The 17,851-nt window shown below is 47.4% G+C and overlaps 1 protein-coding gene across 3 annotated transcripts in view; it reads left to right on the top strand.

Moving 5' to 3' along the window:
- Positions 1-17,851, top strand: part of GRM7 (glutamate metabotropic receptor 7) — a 216,276-nt gene that overhangs the window by 186,909 nt on the left and 11,516 nt on the right. For 2 of the 3 annotated variants that reach the window (XM_050313094.1, XM_050313092.1), the window contains 2 exons: positions 8,452-8,698; positions 13,492-13,584. In XM_050313094.1, the coding sequence (XP_050169051.1) occupies positions 8,452-8,698; positions 13,492-13,562 (318 nt within the window). In that variant the 3' untranslated portion in view covers positions 13,563-13,584. The remainder of the gene's footprint in view (positions 1-8,451; positions 8,699-13,491; positions 13,585-17,851) is intronic. The other variant, XM_050313093.1, reaches the window with a different exon arrangement.

Below are 17,851 nucleotides of genomic sequence, written 5' to 3'. Positions count from 1 at the left end.
AGATCCCCCTCACGGGGCTGCCCTGCAGCACTGCCTGAGACTGGCCCCTCCTGTAAGGATGCTTTGGGGCTTGGCTTTTTTATTTGCCTTCTTTTTTCCCCCTCAGTATTGGCTTGCTGGGTTACTGCATGTGATAAGAGAGCTATGAAAATGCTCATTTTTATTCTGGATTATGAATTCATTGCAAGACCTGAACATCTTATCTGAAGGGGCTGTTTGCTGTCGTGATGTGCAACTGAGTGATTTACTGGGCAATGAAAGTCAAGAAAACTGCAGCCCCCAGCCTGGTTAAGCAGTGTTGAGTGGGCAGAGAACCATCAGGGCATCGGTGCCTCTCGTTTCCAGGCTGTGAATAATTTTGGCAGTATTTTCCAGCGCTGTCAAGGCAAAGCTGCAGCTCCCCTGGGCTGCACTCGCAGTTTCCATTGCCATGACAACCTCGTGCAGATCCAGGAGCTGCTCTCACTGCTGAGCCCGTGGCTGGTTGTGACCTCACCTGGGCAGAGGAGCCACCTGCACGACACACTCCGAGTCACCTCCTCTGCCCGTGCTGACAGGAGTGTTCTGCGTGTAAAGAGCCAACCTGGGAGCTGAGGGGAGCTTTAGAAGCTCCTGCTGGTGGGTTTCCATCCTGCTTTTCCTCAAAGGATCATTCCTTACATCTGCAGATGATTCCTACCTTGCCTTTCTCAAGCATCTTCCAAAAGGCTTCAAAGTGCAAAGGGTGGAATAGAAATGTTTGATCCTTCCCAGGGGTATCCCGAAAGTTATGGGATGGAATATCACAGTTATGGGATTGGAATATCACAGGATTACTAAGGTTGGAAAAGACCTCTGAGATCATCATTTGAACAAATACCCCCATGTCCCCATCCCATCTGCTCTCTTTCCATTCGAAGCCATTCCCCCTTGTCCTGGCACTGCTCGCTCTTCTCCAACCTGGGGCTTTTTACTCCAGAGAAAAGAACCTCCAGTGTGGGAAGACAGAGAAACCCAAACATTACTCCAGCTTTTCCTGTCTTGAGTACTAAATGCCAGCACTTCTTTTCATCTGGTGGGGACTTCTTCTAAGAGCATTTAATTCCTTAACCTGGTGATCAGAGACGTTCACCTCAACATAATCAGCATCTAAAGTTCTGTTTTAAAAGATACCTCTTTATTCTTGGGGTGTTTTTTTGACTATTTATTAGCTCTGTGTATCCTGAATGACTGCAAAGTAAAGTTCCAGAAAGCTGAGTGGTTTCTCTGTGTGCCAGATCCTTTAAACCTGATTTATTATGCATGACCATTTATGAGGGCCATAATATTTTTATTCCCCATTTCCTTGCCCATCTGTGTGTTTACTTATACACACATTAACTTGCACTTTGTTTTTCTTTCTATAATCAATACCTTCCACTGCTGTTCCTCCTGCTCGTTCCTCCAAATGGAATTGTCTTGAGATGATTTGGCCCAGGTTTGTTTTCTATTTAGAATGCTTTAATAATGTGAGGGAAATGGTGCTGGAGCTTTGCCTCGTGTTCCTCGGTGGCAACCTGGTGAGGAAGCTCTGTGTGTGTGGGGAGGGGCAGGGTTTGATCCTCGGGATATTTCGGGAAGTTCATCAGGAAGGTTTCTGCTGTGCTGGCTTCTCACTGGATGCTCATGGTTGGTCTGATGGAATAATTTCAACTCTTCCACAACTTTTCTTTTGAAACTAAGGATAGAGGACGGTGATGGCAGATATTGGTGATTGCAGAGCATCACCACTGTCCCTGAGCAACCTGGGATGGTGGAAGGTGGAACTGGATGAGCTTTAAGGTCCCTTCCAACCCCAACTATCCTGTGATTCCATGACATTATATTGCTGGAAAAGGGTCAGTTCATGATCACACCTTCTCAAATCACGTTTCAGGGTGAGGGTGGGCTCATGCCTGGCTCTTGCCCCATCTTTCCCCTTCTCAGACCCTCTGGCGGTGACGTTCCCCAGCAGCTCTGGTGCCGGTCGTGTCCCTGCAGGAGGGGTCCCTGTGCTGTGAGGGCTCACCAGGCTGCAGGGACACAGCCCTGGGCTCTTGCTTTATTTTCCTCACCATCTCAAACTGAGTGTTGCAGGGTTGGTGGGTTTTTTTCTCCTTTTACATTGAATTATTCAATAGTTGAAGTGAGTAAAATTAAAGATTTCTAGACTGGTGCCGTTTGGAATGTAAGAAGGATAGCAAAATCTATTTCATTTGAACTCTAATCTCTGGTCATGTATAAAATGAATAAAATGCAATAAGTGTGGAGAAATATGATTTACAACAGCAGCTGAAGTCTGGCTGTGAATACCCTAAAATGCCAGGATTGTGTGTCAGTCAATTTAGCAGTGCAGCGGTGAGGGGAGCACTGGAATGAAGGCTTTCTCATTTTTCCTTTTTTTGTTGTTTTTTTTTGTTTCTTTAGAAAAAGTGACAGATGAAGAATTATTTCTAGCTCAGAAAAACCAAGTGCTCAGCCCATGAGAGAGGGAAAAGCCATTATTTTAATAATAGAAGCTGGGGATGCACATTACTTCTGTTGCATTTTGTGTTTGTCTCTTTTAGTGATGTGTAACTTATTTTAGAGCTATTATAACAAACAGGAATGCCAAGCAAGAGATAATAGACAGTTCTGAGGATTGATAATGGGATTTCTGGAGCCATTCCCTCCTGTTTGTGCCTGAAAGACAGCCAAGCCCCGCTGTGACTGAAGTTTCTTCTCACCTGAAGGCCTTTTAGCGACCCACAAGAAGTGCTTTGGTGGGGCTCAGGGCACTCGTGTTGTGGGCAGAACTGCACTGGGTAACAGCCCATGGCTGGGATCCTGTGGGAAAACTTCATCCATTTCAAATTCTGGTGGCCATCATCTATGGACATGTAATTAGCATGGAAGAAAAATAAGGAGAGGTTCCTGCAGCTGTTTTCTGTCTCCCCATTGTCACCACCTCTGGTCCCAGGGCCAGGGAGGGCGGGTTTGTCCTCACTGTGACCTGGACAGGGTTCACAGCCTTGCCACCCCTCTGGCTGCCCACCCCTGCAGTAGGACACACAGTTGTCATCCTCAGGCCAGGGCCAGCAGGCTGCAGGGCAGTGCTGGCTCTGCAGGAGCACAGAAGTGGTGGAGGTGAACCCACAGCAGACAGACCTTCCTCCTGTTTCTGTGGTGGAGATGCACAGACCTTACTTCAAATGTTCCTGTCCTTGCAAGCCTGTTTTCCTGCACATCCTTCTGTGCCAGATTTCTACTTCAAGGACAGTGAAATTCAGGAGTCAGTTCCAGGGAGGCACCAGCTCCAAGCACTTTAATCCTCTGGTGACCTGAGCCAAACAGGTCAGCACTGTTCATTTCTTGGCTGAGCAACTCCCAGGTGATTCCAAGCAGTTTCTGGGCATCTTTGTTGTCTCTGTACCTCCTGCAGAAAGCAAAGGCAGCTCTTTTTCCAAGGATGGGGATTCTTTGCAGAATATTGGCTGTATAAACCGTTTGACTTGTGGGACTGCCTCTGACACTGCTTCAATTTCATTTTAGCCATTGGATGCCCTTTGAAAGCAGCAACTTGCTTTTCCATTGCTGCTCTGTCCAATTATCTGGCTAATTTAATTCCCTTCTAGATAAACTGTTTGAGTTTCTCTTGCAGGCAAGAGAGACAAAATTCTTCCTCCTTCTGCATCATAACCCTCAGAGCAAGTGCTTTAACATTTGCTATTTTGAATTATTATACAAATTACAGATATAAGCCATAAATATTTATTTCTGATGTATGCAAATTTCTTGCATAAGGAGGCTCCTATTATAAGGGAACAAGTTGTATAAAATATCGAGCTCAAATACTCATTGTATCTACAATACATCAGTTTACTTCATCTTTCCTCCCCATGTTTGCCTGTGAACTGCCAGCTGAAAGCCTTGATGTGTTGGGTGCTCTTAGGACATGGAAATGCACATTGGCTTTGACAGGGTGACATCAGAAGGAACAGGCAGAGGGAATTGGAAATTAGTCCTTTTGGAGCTGTTTGCCATGTGCTGGCCGCCTGTGCAGGCGGGGGATGGCTCAGAACATGACCCCAATTTCCCTTTGGTGCTCTGAGCCTCCTGCTGCGAGGAACGTGCTGAGACAGAACTGCTACAGGCCTTACCTGCCTGCTCTGGGGTGTGACGCTGTCCCTGGGCTGGTGACAGTGACCCTGGGCTGGTGACCCTGGGCTGGTGACCCTGGGCTGGTGAGCTTTCCTGGGTGCCCAGACATGCAGAGTGCTGGACATGAGCACGGATGTTTGACAGTGGAACCATCCCGGTGACCGTGAGTTCATCCTTCTGCTCAGAAAGGCTCTTCACAGGAGCCTGTGAATTGGGGTTGGTCCTGGCTGGTGTTGGTCCTGAGGTGAGGTGGGCTGGGAACTCCAGTGGTCACAGGGGTTGTTCCACACCCTGTGCAAAGGGCACTCTGGAGCACAGGAAGGCAAAGGTCGATATAAAATCATGTCATGGAATGAGGGAACAGTCTGGGTTGGAAGGGAGCTCAAAGATCATCTCGTTCCCACCCCTGCTTGCTGAGCCAGGTCAGGAAGGAGAGCTGGCAGAACTGCTTAACGTGTGACAAGCTGCATTTCTCAGACAACAGCAGTGTGCCATCCTGGTGGGAAGGCACAGCTGTCTGAAACTCCCATAAATGAAGCTGTCCAAGAAAGGGAGCAGTGTTTGCCTTGGGCTGATTTCAGTGAGGCTGGGGTGCTGCCCAGAGGAGGGGGTGCTGCAGGACCTTCCCTCCCCACATGGGCTGTGCAGTGGCATCAAACACCAGAATGGCTGAGAGCACATTGATATTCAAGACTTTTTACTTCCCATGTTTTTACAAGCACATAACGCAGTGGAAGCTGATTTTCATTTTTATTAAAAAGTGTTTCTCATTCTTATATTTACACAACATAATGTAGAGAATGAGATGGAATCTTCAGATGACCTGGAAGAGCCTTTTGGGAGATTTATAAACTGTCTACTTCATCTGTAAGAACATTTGTTTTAATTCCCATATAAAAGTGAGATAAATTGGCTTGTAATAACACGAGTCCAAAAATATCTCAAGTTACCACTTTATTTCCATATTGCAAAATAACACAATTCAGTGCATAATTAGAAAGCTGAATTGGAGAAAAGGAGCAGTTGCTCCTGATTAGACTGAAGGCAAAGCTTTAGCGTACAAGGAAGTATTTCTGACTCCTAAAGGGACTTTTCTAAATCTGCAGCTATCAGTTCAGCTATTATATAAACCATAAGTTCAGTTCTCATGGCTCAGGAGCTGGAAATCTCTCCACTGGGTTAGCAAAGAGTCAGAGGCCTGATCCCGCAGTGCTTTTCTTCCCAGAGAAATCACATTCATGCAAAATATCCATTGATATAATTTGTCCTATAAAAATCTCTGGTTATTAGATGTGTGTGTTCCAGACCAGTCTAATTTTCTCTCAAGGTTTTGAAGGTAATTTTTGTCATTTGCATGAATAAAGCAAGAATCTGGAAAACACAGAAATCTAAAATTCAAATGGAAATCACTTATGTAAAAGAAGTGATAAAATCTGGGTGCTTTTGCATGTGAATGATGTCCTCAGGGTTGGGTTTTCTCCTGTGCCTGCTTCAAAGTCCATGCATTTGTAACAGTGTGGGAAGTCAAAAGCTGTCAAACTTCAGGATCTGCTTGAGAGAGACGGGTATGTGAGTGAGGGTGATCCTCCAGCATGACTCTGTCCTTCTGTCATGGGAAATGTGGCTTCAAACCCTCCATGGGACTGAACTTGCACAGACCAACATCACGTTGTTTTTAGGCAGCCTTCATTTCCACTGCTAACATTTAGAATCCTGGAATGGTTTGGCTTAGAATGCACCTTAAAACCCATCCCATTCCACCCCTGCCCTGGGCAGGGACACCTCCCACCAGCCCAGGTTGCTCCAAACCCCGTCCAACCTGGCCTTGGACATTTCCAGGGATGGGGCAGCCACAGCTTCTCTGGGATCCTGTGCCAGGGCCTGCCCACCCTCACAGCCAAGAATTCCTTCCCAATATCCCAAAATGCCCTCTGGCAATGTGAAGCCATTCCCCCTTGTCCTGTGCCTTGTAAATAGTGTTTCTCCATCTTCCTTGTGAGCTCCCTTTAGGCACTGGAAGGTCTGATTAGGTCACCCCAAAGCCTTCTCTCCTCCAGGTCAGGTAAGCTCAATCCCAGCTCTCATTCATGTCAAACTCGAGCATCTCCCACTAAATCTGCATCTTAATTTCTTAATTTAATCTCAGGTCTGGAAGCTGCCAGGCTCACCAGCCAGCTGTAAAAGGCACGCCTGAGTTATTAGAGTCCCATTGTCAGTTGAATCTGATCCTTTGTACTTGAAGTCACCCATTTGCATTCATCTAAAGCGCTTTCCAGAGTTTATCAGAAGAAGTGAAATAAGAAATGAAATAGTTTCACGTAAACTGCATTTTTATGTCTGACTGGTAAAACCACAAAGCAGAGATAAAACACATAAAACTGAGGCTCTGCATAATAAGCATATCTATTAGTTCCCTTATCTTTGCACAGCTCCCATTTGTCATGAGCAGCATTGTGTGTCACTCAGCCTGCCTTGTTCTACAAACGCTCCTTTCTCCCCTTCCTTTTATCTCCCATCAGCATTTCCAAGGTGGGGACTTGGCTGAGGGCTGCTGCAAAAGACCCCTTTGATGAAATAATCGTTTCACCTTTGACCCCTTCATAGCAGCAAGAAATAAAAACCAGCCCCTGTGTGCACTGAAGAAAAGCATCCCTGGGGCTCTGCTGGTGGCAGCTTTTGCAGCAGCCCAGACCAAGGTGAAAATGTTGGCTCAAACCGTCCCCAGGGTGAGTCACCTCCCAGGGAGGCCAATTCCCAGCCAGATTAGCCCATGGAAAACCATGTCAGGCAGCCTGTGGCTGCTGAGGTGTCAGCACTGGGGCAGGAGCTGCCCTATCAAAATATAGACAAGAAGGTAAGGGGGTGTGGTGGCCCCCTCCCCGTGCCCCCTCCCTGTGCCACCCAGACAGGACAGTCAGTGCCGGCGCAGACCGAAGGTTTTGGGGCTGTTTGCAGGAGTTTGGTGTGGTGGCTTTAGGAGAGCAGGGGCCAGGGGTGGCCTGTCAGAAGTTGTTCTGGTGGGAAGGGCTTTTCCTTGGGCAGGGCTTTAACCAGGGGATCCCTCGGGCCCAGCATCGAGGGCTGGACCTTGGCCCAGCGTGTGTTTTCCCCAGACATTGGGTTGTGTCCCAGGGTCCTGACTGGGGCAACATTTCTGGCATCGCCAGGGTCATTTCTATCTGATAACAAGCAAAAAAACTTAAGAAAGCACTTTAATTTCTGCTTCTCAGGATCTGTACAGAGGCACATCTGTGCACAGCATGTTCTTGTGTTTCTAGAAGGTATTTTACTGCTTCTACAAGGGGAGGCTTTGGTCGCTGTAGTAGCAACTGTGCTTGGATACAACTGGCAAGTCTGGAGACACTTGTATTGTTCTAAATATTCGAATTTGGAGATACCTGGGCAGAGTCAGCATTTTATGCTGCCATTAGATTTATTCAGGGAGTTTTTCCATCAGAAATTCAGACTGATCAACAGTGAATAGAGGGCGGAAGAGGAACTAGTGTTCTTAAGAAACCACCCTCAAAGTGTGATGATTTTCCCATCTCCATGGATTTCCTATATGTTTAATTCCTGAAGAGGATCCACAGACACTGCTGCCTCTTCAGCTCCCTCACATCTGTATTGTGCTGTCTCTGTGCCTTTTAACTGTGCTGAATCCTTTCAAGTCATGAGGATTGTTCTAGTTTAACTGAAAAGATACTTTTTTAAAAAGGAGTAAAAAAAGGCTTTTCTACCCCTGTATATTTTCAGAGTACATTTCTGAATCCCTGTGGTTTTTCTGAATACTCCTTCCATTGAAGTACCTGCTGTCTGACTTAAAAATATGCTATTTTTTCCTATTAAAGAGCATAACTGAACGTCACGAGCACAGAAACCATTGTGTACTCTCTGCAAAGTTATTTCAATTAATTGTAGAGAATTAAAGTACAGGAGAACTGAGAAAATCCCACTTTTCTCAATTTTTTTTGAAAGCAAGAAAGTTTTACTAGCTGTGTTGTTATAGCTCCCCTTTGGTAACTGACAGCTGACCTAAGTTTTAATTTAGATTGGAGTTATTTCAATCCAAATAAACAGGCAGAAGCTGTGCCATAACACACCGCGGGACTTGTGTCGGTGAGGACAATGAAGTCTGCAGGACGGAGCCTCAGAGAGGCTGCTGAAGGATCAGGCAGGTGATCCGTGCTGGGCCTGGCAGTGGATGCAGGGCCGAGCTCTCAGCTCACACCTCTGGGGTTACAAGGTGCTGGTCGGCGGGTGTTGATGTCTGGAAGGCACCTGACGCGTAACGGTGTCTCTCGTTGTGTCCCCCAGCTCTACATACAAACCACCACACTCACGATATCCATGAACTTAAGCGCGTCGGTGGCGCTGGGGATGCTGTACATGCCGAAGGTTTACATCATCATCTTCCACCCCGAGCTCAACGTGCAGAAGCGCAAGCGCAGCTTCAAGGCGGTGGTGACGGCGGCCACGATGTCGTCGCGGCTCTCGCACAAGCCCAGCGACCGCCCCAACGGCGAGGCCAAGACCGAGCTGTGCGAGAACGTGGACCCCAACAGTGAGTACGGCACCCCTGGGGGCTGCATGGGGTGGGGGGGGCACGGCCTGGCACCCAAGGCAGGGCCTTCATGTTCCTTGGTCGTCTCCATCACAGATCTTTGAAGTCTCGCGTTTCTTTTGATTCTTTATCTCCTCCCCAAATTTTTGAGTTGTGCCAGTCGGCAGAGACTCCTCACAATGTGTTTGGTAGCTAAGAGTAACTCCTCCTCCTCCTCCTTCTTCCCTCCTCTGTGAGTGAGATCAGCAGCACCCTTGGGTACCGAGCCCCTCAGCCTGTGCCCAGCTCACCCTGGCAGGGACAGGTTCCAGGGCAGATGGAGGGACGAGGATCAAACTCATCGATAACTCTGCTAACCTGAGTTATCATTTGCTTTCTTGCAAAGTTTCTTTGCAAAATTCTCACAGTCCTTGAAGATTCCCATTTAGGGATTTTATCCAGCCCTTAATGCAAATCTTGCCAGCGATTTAAAAGGAAAATAGATGGAAAAGACGCTTCCAGTTTCCCTAATGTGCATAGCAGGGGATTGCGCAGCACGAAATTACAGACTGAGGCCATCAAATCTGATTTGCATTTGAATCTGGAAGGGGCTGAGGAAGGAGACAGCTGCACGACTCTGCAGCATATTGGGAAGGTTTGGGCACGTCTGCAGTTTTTGTGCTCAACAGATCTGGAAGTGGAGAAATGCCCTTTCCCTGCCCGGGATCCACTCATCCGTTGGCTGCTGGAGCCCCTGCCACTTCTTGTCTCCGAAGTGCTGCTGCAAGATCTGCCTGGGAGCAGCTCTGCTGTCACAGCAAAGTGGGAACAGGCAGCAAACTATTGACACAGCACTTTTCCTCCCTTTGCCCCCCTCCCTGCAGTGTTTTTCTCTGATGTCTCACCGTGCAGGTGTACAAAGGATGTTCTAACTGGGAAAACTAAACTTGGCTTTGGAAGCTGAGCTCCCTGAACTGGGACTCCCACCTGAGACAGGCAGGAGATGGTTCTCATAAATGAAGGACCGTGTCTGGCCTCTTCCAGTTGTAGCTGAGCAGAGCCCTCGGGGCAGGAGGAAAGAAGTGGAATTCCTGCCCTGGAGTGTTAGCAGTGACAGTCAGAGTCCTGTTCAGGGAGGGAGGAAGGAAAAGGGAATTTGCAGGTCAGCTGGGACAGGGCAGGGGAACAGAGTGTTGCTGCTGCACTTCACTAATCACTGCTTTGACCAGATGAGCTGCAATCAGTTTTTCCCCCAGAAAACTCAAAATATAAAAATTTCCTCTCAAAACTTGAACCACAAGAAAACTACCCCAGTTGTGATGCTGCAATTCGGTGTGGAGGCAGAGCCCTGTGGGAACCCCAGGCTGGGGATGTCCCACCCCAAGTGTCCCCTCCTGGTCTCATTCTTTTGTGCTGCATCTTATTGTTGGTCTCAGACTTCTGACAGTATTTCCCCCTCCCACCAAAGAACAACCAAGTTTTTCCCCTGGGAAGGAGTTATGTTTATTAAAAAGCAATATTGCCCACTTAACCCCCGTGTTTCTGCAAAAACACAACATTTTTCATCTAGGGCTATAGACTAGAATATGGTTTTAAGAGACAGAAGAAGGGTCAGGGTCCCCTGGCTCGCCCAGATCTGCCACTCTCTGCCTTGAGCCTTCACTCTGTGGGATTCTAAGACACATAAATTCATTTGTTAACCCTGCCAGCCAGGAAACATTCAATATATTAATTCCTATGTTTTTCCTAAGTACTGGGCTTTTACCTTTTTTTACGGTTAGGAAAATATATTTTCTTTTAAACCTTTTAATTATTTATTTAGGGTTCCATCTCTTCATCTTATCACTCCTAGCTCATTCCCTGGGTATGTGTGTTCATAAAAATTATTATTAGAAAATCAAATGAAATAAACTACTGTACTTAAAATATTTGGGTCCCAGTGTAACTACTGCAGTCACTGGGGGTTCCCTATAGTGTTCAATAGGTTATTGATGGACCCCCTGCTCAGGGTGTCCATACATAAAGATGGTTTTGATGTTTTTACAGCAATTTAACTTCAAAAAATATTTTACGCAGTGAACAGGGAAACTTTCAGAGTTTTACCAATTGGAAAACAGGAAATATGAATAAAAAAATTGCCCCAGATGCATCAAGACAAGGAGCATTTCCCTACTTTTTTAAAATCCCAAGTATCTTCTTGCAAAAGAAAACAAGAGAATGTCTTTGCTGTGTCCCTTTGTGCAATTGCTTCGCTCCCCAGCGATGCCATCGACGGCCTCTCCTGGCTGGGACCTGCCCTGGGAGCAGCACCAGGGCGGGAAGTTCTGCTTGGTTGGTCCCTGCCAGGCTCCTCTGGAGCTCAGGGGGGCAGCAGGGAGGGAAATTAATGGAAGAGGGTTAAAGGATGAGTTGGAGACTCATCAACACTGTGCAGAGCAAACTCTGGGTGCTGACCTGGCTTTGCTGCCAGGGCTTTTCACAAGTGTAAAAGTACAGTTGGGTTTTCCAGTTTGATTTTCTATTCTGTTTCCCAGTACTGCTGTTGCTTGCTCAGGTGCTGGAGACTGGAGTTGCCATTTCTATTGGAAAGACACAAATCTTTCCTATCTCCTGAGAACCAATTAGCACGGAGCCACCAGCATGGGATTCACGTACCTCAAACATGGGGCAATTTGGGGACTGAGCACGGATTTATGGCCTGTCCTTCTCACGTGCCAGAGTCAAACCAAAAGCACATGTGGATGGTTTTACAGAAAAATAGCCTTGAAAGAAGTCTCCATGATTTATCAGACATTGAAAACAATAGAGCAGCTGTGGCTGCCCCAGCCCTGGAAGTGTCCCAGGCCAGGTTGGACGGGGCTTGGAGCAACCTGGGCTGGTGGAAGCTGTCCCTGCCCATGGCAGGGGTGGCACTGGATGATCTTGGAGGTCCCTTCCAACCAAACCATTCTGAGACAAAGAACTGAAGAAGTGCTTGTAAAGCTGCAAGGCCTATAAATTTCCTGAGTGGCTTCCCAGGAGCAGGTGTTCCTCAGCATGCTGAGCATCATGTGCAACCTCTGCACACAACTCTGGGGGCATCTGCAGGAATTCAGGCTCAGAAACAAATGTGCAGAGCACTTGGGAGAGCTGGGCTCATGCACTGGGGGTTTAGTGTGGGTATAAAAGAAGAGACTGATTAATGTGGGAGAAGAGTCACCTGAAGTGCAGTGACCTCATAGCCCAGTTTCTGGGGAATAAGGACTCTCTGTGCTACAGATTTTCTTAGGATCTATGGGAAATGAGTAGTCTCACAAGCTGAGCTCCCCAGCCATGCTATGGGAGGGCTTTCCTCCTGAATGGGATGTATTAAGGCCAAGCTTTTCAATCTACCTAGGAAAACTCTATATCATTCCCCTTTGCCATCTGGCATGTTCATGCTTTCACTCCTTCCACAGCTTTCTCCTCCTGATGCATGTTTGCTGCAGGTTTGGACAAGCAGAATTTGGTACCCAGCAGCTTTGTCCATGTAATGAGTTCATCCTGCTCTCATGTCTTTGGCTGGGTCTCACCCTGTTTGAGAAGGCACTTCTGGAGTGGAGCAGAGTGTGAATGTTCTGCTGGGCTGTGTCTGCTCCTGTTTGTGCTGCAGGAGCAGAGTGTCAGGCTGGGAGAGAAACATTTGAACCTCCAACCCATACTTAACTTATATTGAGATTTACATGTAATTACTCCTTTTCCCAAGCAGCTTGTTTTAATTCAGGGCTTCACCCGACACAGCGACAGGGAAATCAGTGCCACGGGGCCCTGGCTGTGCCTCCCGGGGGCTGGGCCAGCACTGGCTGCTTTCACAGAGCACAGGATGGGTTGGGGTGGAAGGGGCATTAAAGCAGGGACACCTTCCACCAGCCCAGGTTGCTCCAAGCCCCGTCCAACCTGGCCTTGGACACTTCCAGGGATGGGGCAGCCACAGCTTCTCTGGGCACCCTGTGCCAGGGCCTGCCCACCCTCACAGGGAAGGATTCTAACCTAAATTTCCCCTCTTTCAGCATTAAGTAGGACTTAGTTGGCAGCTGATTGAGTTTTTGGTGGGGAGGTGCAGTCACAGCCCATCGTCCCCAAACACACCAGGCACTGTTTGCATGTTCTGTGTTAGAACAGCTCTCTCCCGAGCACTGCCAGCCCCTGTCCATCCCTGTGGCAGTGAGGGCACTGTCCGTCCATCCTCACTTTTCTCCATCCTCGAGAATGAACATGGACTTTGTGGGTTCCCATCGTTAACCTGTGGTTGGTGTCTGTGGATCACGAGCATCTCCTGTCTCAGATGGACACTGCAAATGCTCCTGTGCCGTGTTTGTGTGCTCATTCTTCCTCATCCTTAACACCACTGATGTCATGTGTACTCATTCCTCCTCATCCTTAACACCACTGACGTCATGTTGCCTCTTCCATCTTTCTGAGGAAAGCACTAATGTGGTTGTTGATGATGCTGAGGAGCCTGTGAGGCTGTGTTGGTGAGGAGGGACAGGGAGAACTGAAACTAAAGCTGAAATGTCCCAGAATTGGTTCAGGGGAGAGGAAAGAAAAAAGAATAACCAAGCAGAGCTGCTGCTGTGTGAGCAGCTGCTCCCATGTTCAGAGGTACCTGAACTCTGTGACTGGTTCATTTGCTGCCTACCCAGAGCTCATCCCTATGCTGGTGCCTCTCAGCTTTGCACTGCTCTAATCCGAGCTCTGCAGCCGGATTAGTGCCACGGGCTCCTGGCAGGGCAGGCTGGGAAGAGTTTCTTGTGCACAGAGCGATCCTACATACCAATGTATTTACTTTCCCTTAGACTGCATACCACCAGTAAGAAAGAGTGTTCAAAAGTCTGTTACTTGGTACACTCTTCCACCTACTGTATAGCTTTTGCCTGCTTTCCAAAAAGGTAAGGAAAACCCAGCTTCTTATTATTTTATTCTCAATGATGATGATTATGATGGTTCTTATTATTATATCCATAATTATATGCAGAATGTTCATCAGTGCAGCTATGTTAAAACCAGTATCTAACTTAAAAATTGTTCACAAATCCATTACCAGAAGCTGCCATGGGCAGGTTTTCCTGGAAAAGGGGAGACCCATAACGTGGGTGATTCCAGTGCCTGTGTTGGGAGCCCTGAGAACCATCACCTGGTAGTCTCCTGCTTCCCACCACTGGAGGTGGATCCCAATAAAACCTTTGGAGATGGAGATATTCGATAACCATTTAAAAAAGGAACAAACAAACGATCAAAAGTTAATTCTGGCCACCCAGATCTAACAACTAACAAAGTGTTTTCTGAGTCATTTCCAGCATCTCTACCCACAGATTTGCCTGGTAGCACAAAAACAACATTTGCCAACATGTGAGCTGAGCAACTCTCTTTACTCTAAAATTATAAATGGCTCCAAAAACGTTTGCAAAACCTTCTTTTCCCCAGGGGAAAGCCCAGTGACCACTTGCTGCTGTGGAACCACGAGTGAACAATTTTTGAGGACTGGCTTTTCCTGGGTGTTGTGGCTGCCTCAGTGGTGATGTGTGAGCTCTCTTGATACTTGTGACTGCATCAGCCAGAAATTCCTGCTGCTCTAGGGCAATCAGAGGAACAAGAAAGCCTTTGATATTGGGGAGAAATTACTAACAACCATTAACAGATATTTCTCACAGTTCTGTGTGCACTTGGGGTTTTGCCTCTCCTTTGGGGCTTTGCCCACTCCTTTGGGCTTAGCCCAGGTATGGAAGGTGCTGACCCCGCTTACTGTGGTGCTGTGCACTGAGGGCCTGAAGAAATGACTATTCAGCCTTCAGAAGGTTTCACTGGTCCCTCGTAAATGAAAACTTATATCAGCAAAGGTAGGAATGTTGCTTGAATTGAGTCTCTGAGTCACAGGAAAAAAGATTCCTAATATCTCTGGTGGTGTAAATTGCCCCAGCTCCAGTTTCAATTTAGTTCTTACAGAGTGTTCAAATTGGCTTTATTGTATTTGAATCAGGGCCATTATGTTAACTCCCAGCTCAGGCAGAAAGGCTGATTTGAGGTGTGAAGCTCTTCATGAACATCGGGATGACCTGGAGCATCCGAGGGCCAGAGCCAGGAAGGGTGATGATGGCTGGTCTGGAGGGGAATGGAACAAAGCAGTTGAGGAGGAGAAGGGCCACTCAAAGTATTATTGCAAATGAAATGGGAAAGAGGAAAGGGCAGCTGTGTGAAGATGAAATTGTTCAAGGAAGGAGATGAGAAGGAGCGAGAGAGAAGATGCCTTAAATCTCTGGAGAAATCACGTTTTAAAATAAAACTGGGGGGAAAAAAAAGCACAAGCATTTGAAAATAAAATAATTAGGAGCTCACATGGATTTTTAAAATTAATTTTCTCCATGTAATAGTGGAAACAATATGAGGCATTGCTGTCTGCAAAGGCACACAAGCAACGTTGTCATCCAAGCCCTATAAAAAGCAATCGTCCATTCAGACTCTTTGAGCAGATTTTAAGATTTGGTTCAGAAAAGCTATGAAAATGCCGTGGCCAGGGAGGGTTTGGGCTTGCACTGGTCCTGCCAGAGCTCCTCTGCAGCAGGCTCTGTTCCCCATCCCTCCCTGAAGCGTTCCTGCTCCAGCTGGGCTGGCGGCTGGAGCTCTGGCTGCCACAGCTCTGCTTGCTGCTTTGATTTGTTCTTCCAGGAATACAAAACCAAAACCAGCAGGAACAATACACTGTATTAAAAACAAAGCAGGGATAGCAGGAAAACATCAACTTGGTTGTAAATTGACGCTTGTTTTTGCTGGTAACTTATTTGTGGTAGGTATGAACACAGAGCTGAGCCATTACGTGACTGTATCAATTTCTGCTTGTGATGCACAGAGAGATGTGTTTATAATGCTTTAACTTGCTTCCTGGGAGTGACAAACAGGACTTCTCTGCTGTAGAGATTGATGAAAATACAAGGCTTGAAAAACTGTGTGTGGTAGCTGGGTCAAGGTGGCTTGTCCATCACTGAACAAGGCAGAGAAAGTCAGTGCCTCTGGGGAGCCACAGCTGGTCCTGCAGAAATGTCTGCTATGCTTTTCTCCTGATCCAGGGCAGGAGGAAAAGGCAGTGCAGTGATGTGATATCTGAAAGACCTGGATCAGTCCCTTGGGCTTTGGAGCCTCCCAGTGCAGGGCTCCACGAGCTCTGTTCTCCCTTCCTTCTGCAGGCAGCACTAAGGTTCCCACCTGGCTGTGTGCTGGGCACCTGCTCTGAGGGCTGAGGGCAGGCAGGAGCAGCTCCCTGCTCAGCAGGAACCTGTCCTGACCTTGGCTTCTGCATTCCTCTGGAATTCCTCTCGGTGTCCCCAGGCTGGCCCTGTGCACTGCTTTGGACAGTGAGTGCATCTCCAACCCTTACTGGATTCGTTTGGAAAGGTTTGGGAGGGTTTGCTCTCAGACACAGCTGGGCACTGACACCCCTTGGGCTGGCTCACAGTTCCAGTCTCATCAGGACAGAGGGAGGCTGGGCTGGGCAGGACCTCTCCTCCCAGGGCTGGGCACAGTGTGCTGCTTCCAGAGGCTTTCCAGTTGCTTCACAAGTCATTCTTGGCTCGATCTGCATGCAGAGGAGTGTGGGTGGTGATTGCCAAGTGCTCAGACAATCTGTAAGGGATGTGCAGCCCCACACCTGGGGAGCCATCGTGTGTCTTGGTCTTATCTCCCCTAGAATATAAATGCAGTTACTGAGATTGCTCTGGAATGAAGCTGTTGTGATATGAGTCATGAGGTGGTTTCAAACTGATCCTGGGCTTACGTTGGAAGAGGTAAACAGAGGTACCCAAGGAATTTTTCCATGCCTGTCCTTCTTCCATGCACAGTCCTGGGAGCCCAGGGCCCCCTCACCAGCCAGCAGTGGTGTCCCTGGGGATGGGCAGCTCTTTGCAGGCTGTGGGTCTGAGTTGTGTGATGCTCTGGAGCTCATCACGCCCTCGGGTGTGTGCTGGAGAATAATTATTTGCTGGATTGAAGCGTCATTTTCGTTTTAAATCTGGCCCATTTCATCCCAAAAAAGTGCTCTGTGTTTAACCTCACTTGAGGGATTTTCTGTTCAGTGGAGGCTGCTAAGAAATGAGAATTTGCAGTCAAAATTGACTTTGACAGCTCTTCACTGCATCTATTTTGATTCTGGAATGGCTGACTGGAAAACTAAACATCATAAATTCTTCTAACAGTGATATGCTTATTTTAAAAGTATTGCCTGGAGATACGTTCTGGCCTTCAACACTCTCAGAGATGGGGCAGCCACAGCTTCTCTGGGCACCCTGTGCCAGGGCCTGCCCACCCTCCCAGGGAAGGATTCCTTCCCAATATCCCATCTCTCCCTGCCCTCTGGCAGTGGGAAGCCATTCCCTGTGTCCTGTCCCTCCATGCCTTGTCCCCAGTCCCTCTCCAGCTCTCCTGGAGCCCCTTTAGGCCCTACAAGGGGCTCTGAGGTGTCCCTGGAGCCTTCTCTTCTCCAGGTGAACTCCCCAGCTCTCCCAGCCTGGCTCCAGAGCAGAGGGGCTCCAGGCCTTGGAGAGAACATTCCCTCCTGTCTGAACATTTGGGGATCATATTACTTTCTTTTTTACATCTAAAAATAACTACTTTGGGTGGTGCACTTTCGTACATTCACATAATTGCACGCTCCCATATTAATTATTTGCAGACTGTCTCACACCTTTCATGACTTACATGACACAAGACTTGTAAATATGCAGGGAAGTGTCAGACTGTTTCCTTTTTTAAAAATTAGAATTCTTAGGGCACTTAAAGCATCACCTTTGAATTTGATGTCTGAATGAAAACACATTATTCGTGGCTAGAAGTGCTTTGGATATTAAAAGCTGGGTAGTAGATAGGTGTCTGTGAGAACAAATGAGTATTAATTAGTGTATAAGTATTCATCTTTCATTCCATTTTTTCTGTTTGTCTTCTTATGTGAACTTTTTTCCCTAAGAAATCTGGAGGAAGAGTGAGCAGATATACCTCATGGACCAGTCCCTCTCTTGCTTTTTTATCCAGTAAACTCTTAGCAGCTGTGAGTTCTCTCACTGACTAATTTATCAGCCCTTACATCCTCTCAGGGAGACTCTGTCAAATTTATAAATTGTAATATCAGGAAAAAGACAAGACTTTTGGCTCCCTTATCTTCCATCTATTTCT

Source organism: Myiozetetes cayanensis, unplaced genomic scaffold, assembly GCF_022539395.1.
Source record: "Myiozetetes cayanensis isolate MyiCay16 unplaced genomic scaffold, myiCay2020 scf18, whole genome shotgun sequence".
Classification (NCBI taxonomy): Eukaryota; Metazoa; Chordata; class Aves; order Passeriformes; family Tyrannidae; genus Myiozetetes; species Myiozetetes cayanensis.
This window is presented reverse-complemented; position numbering and strand designations above follow the sequence as displayed.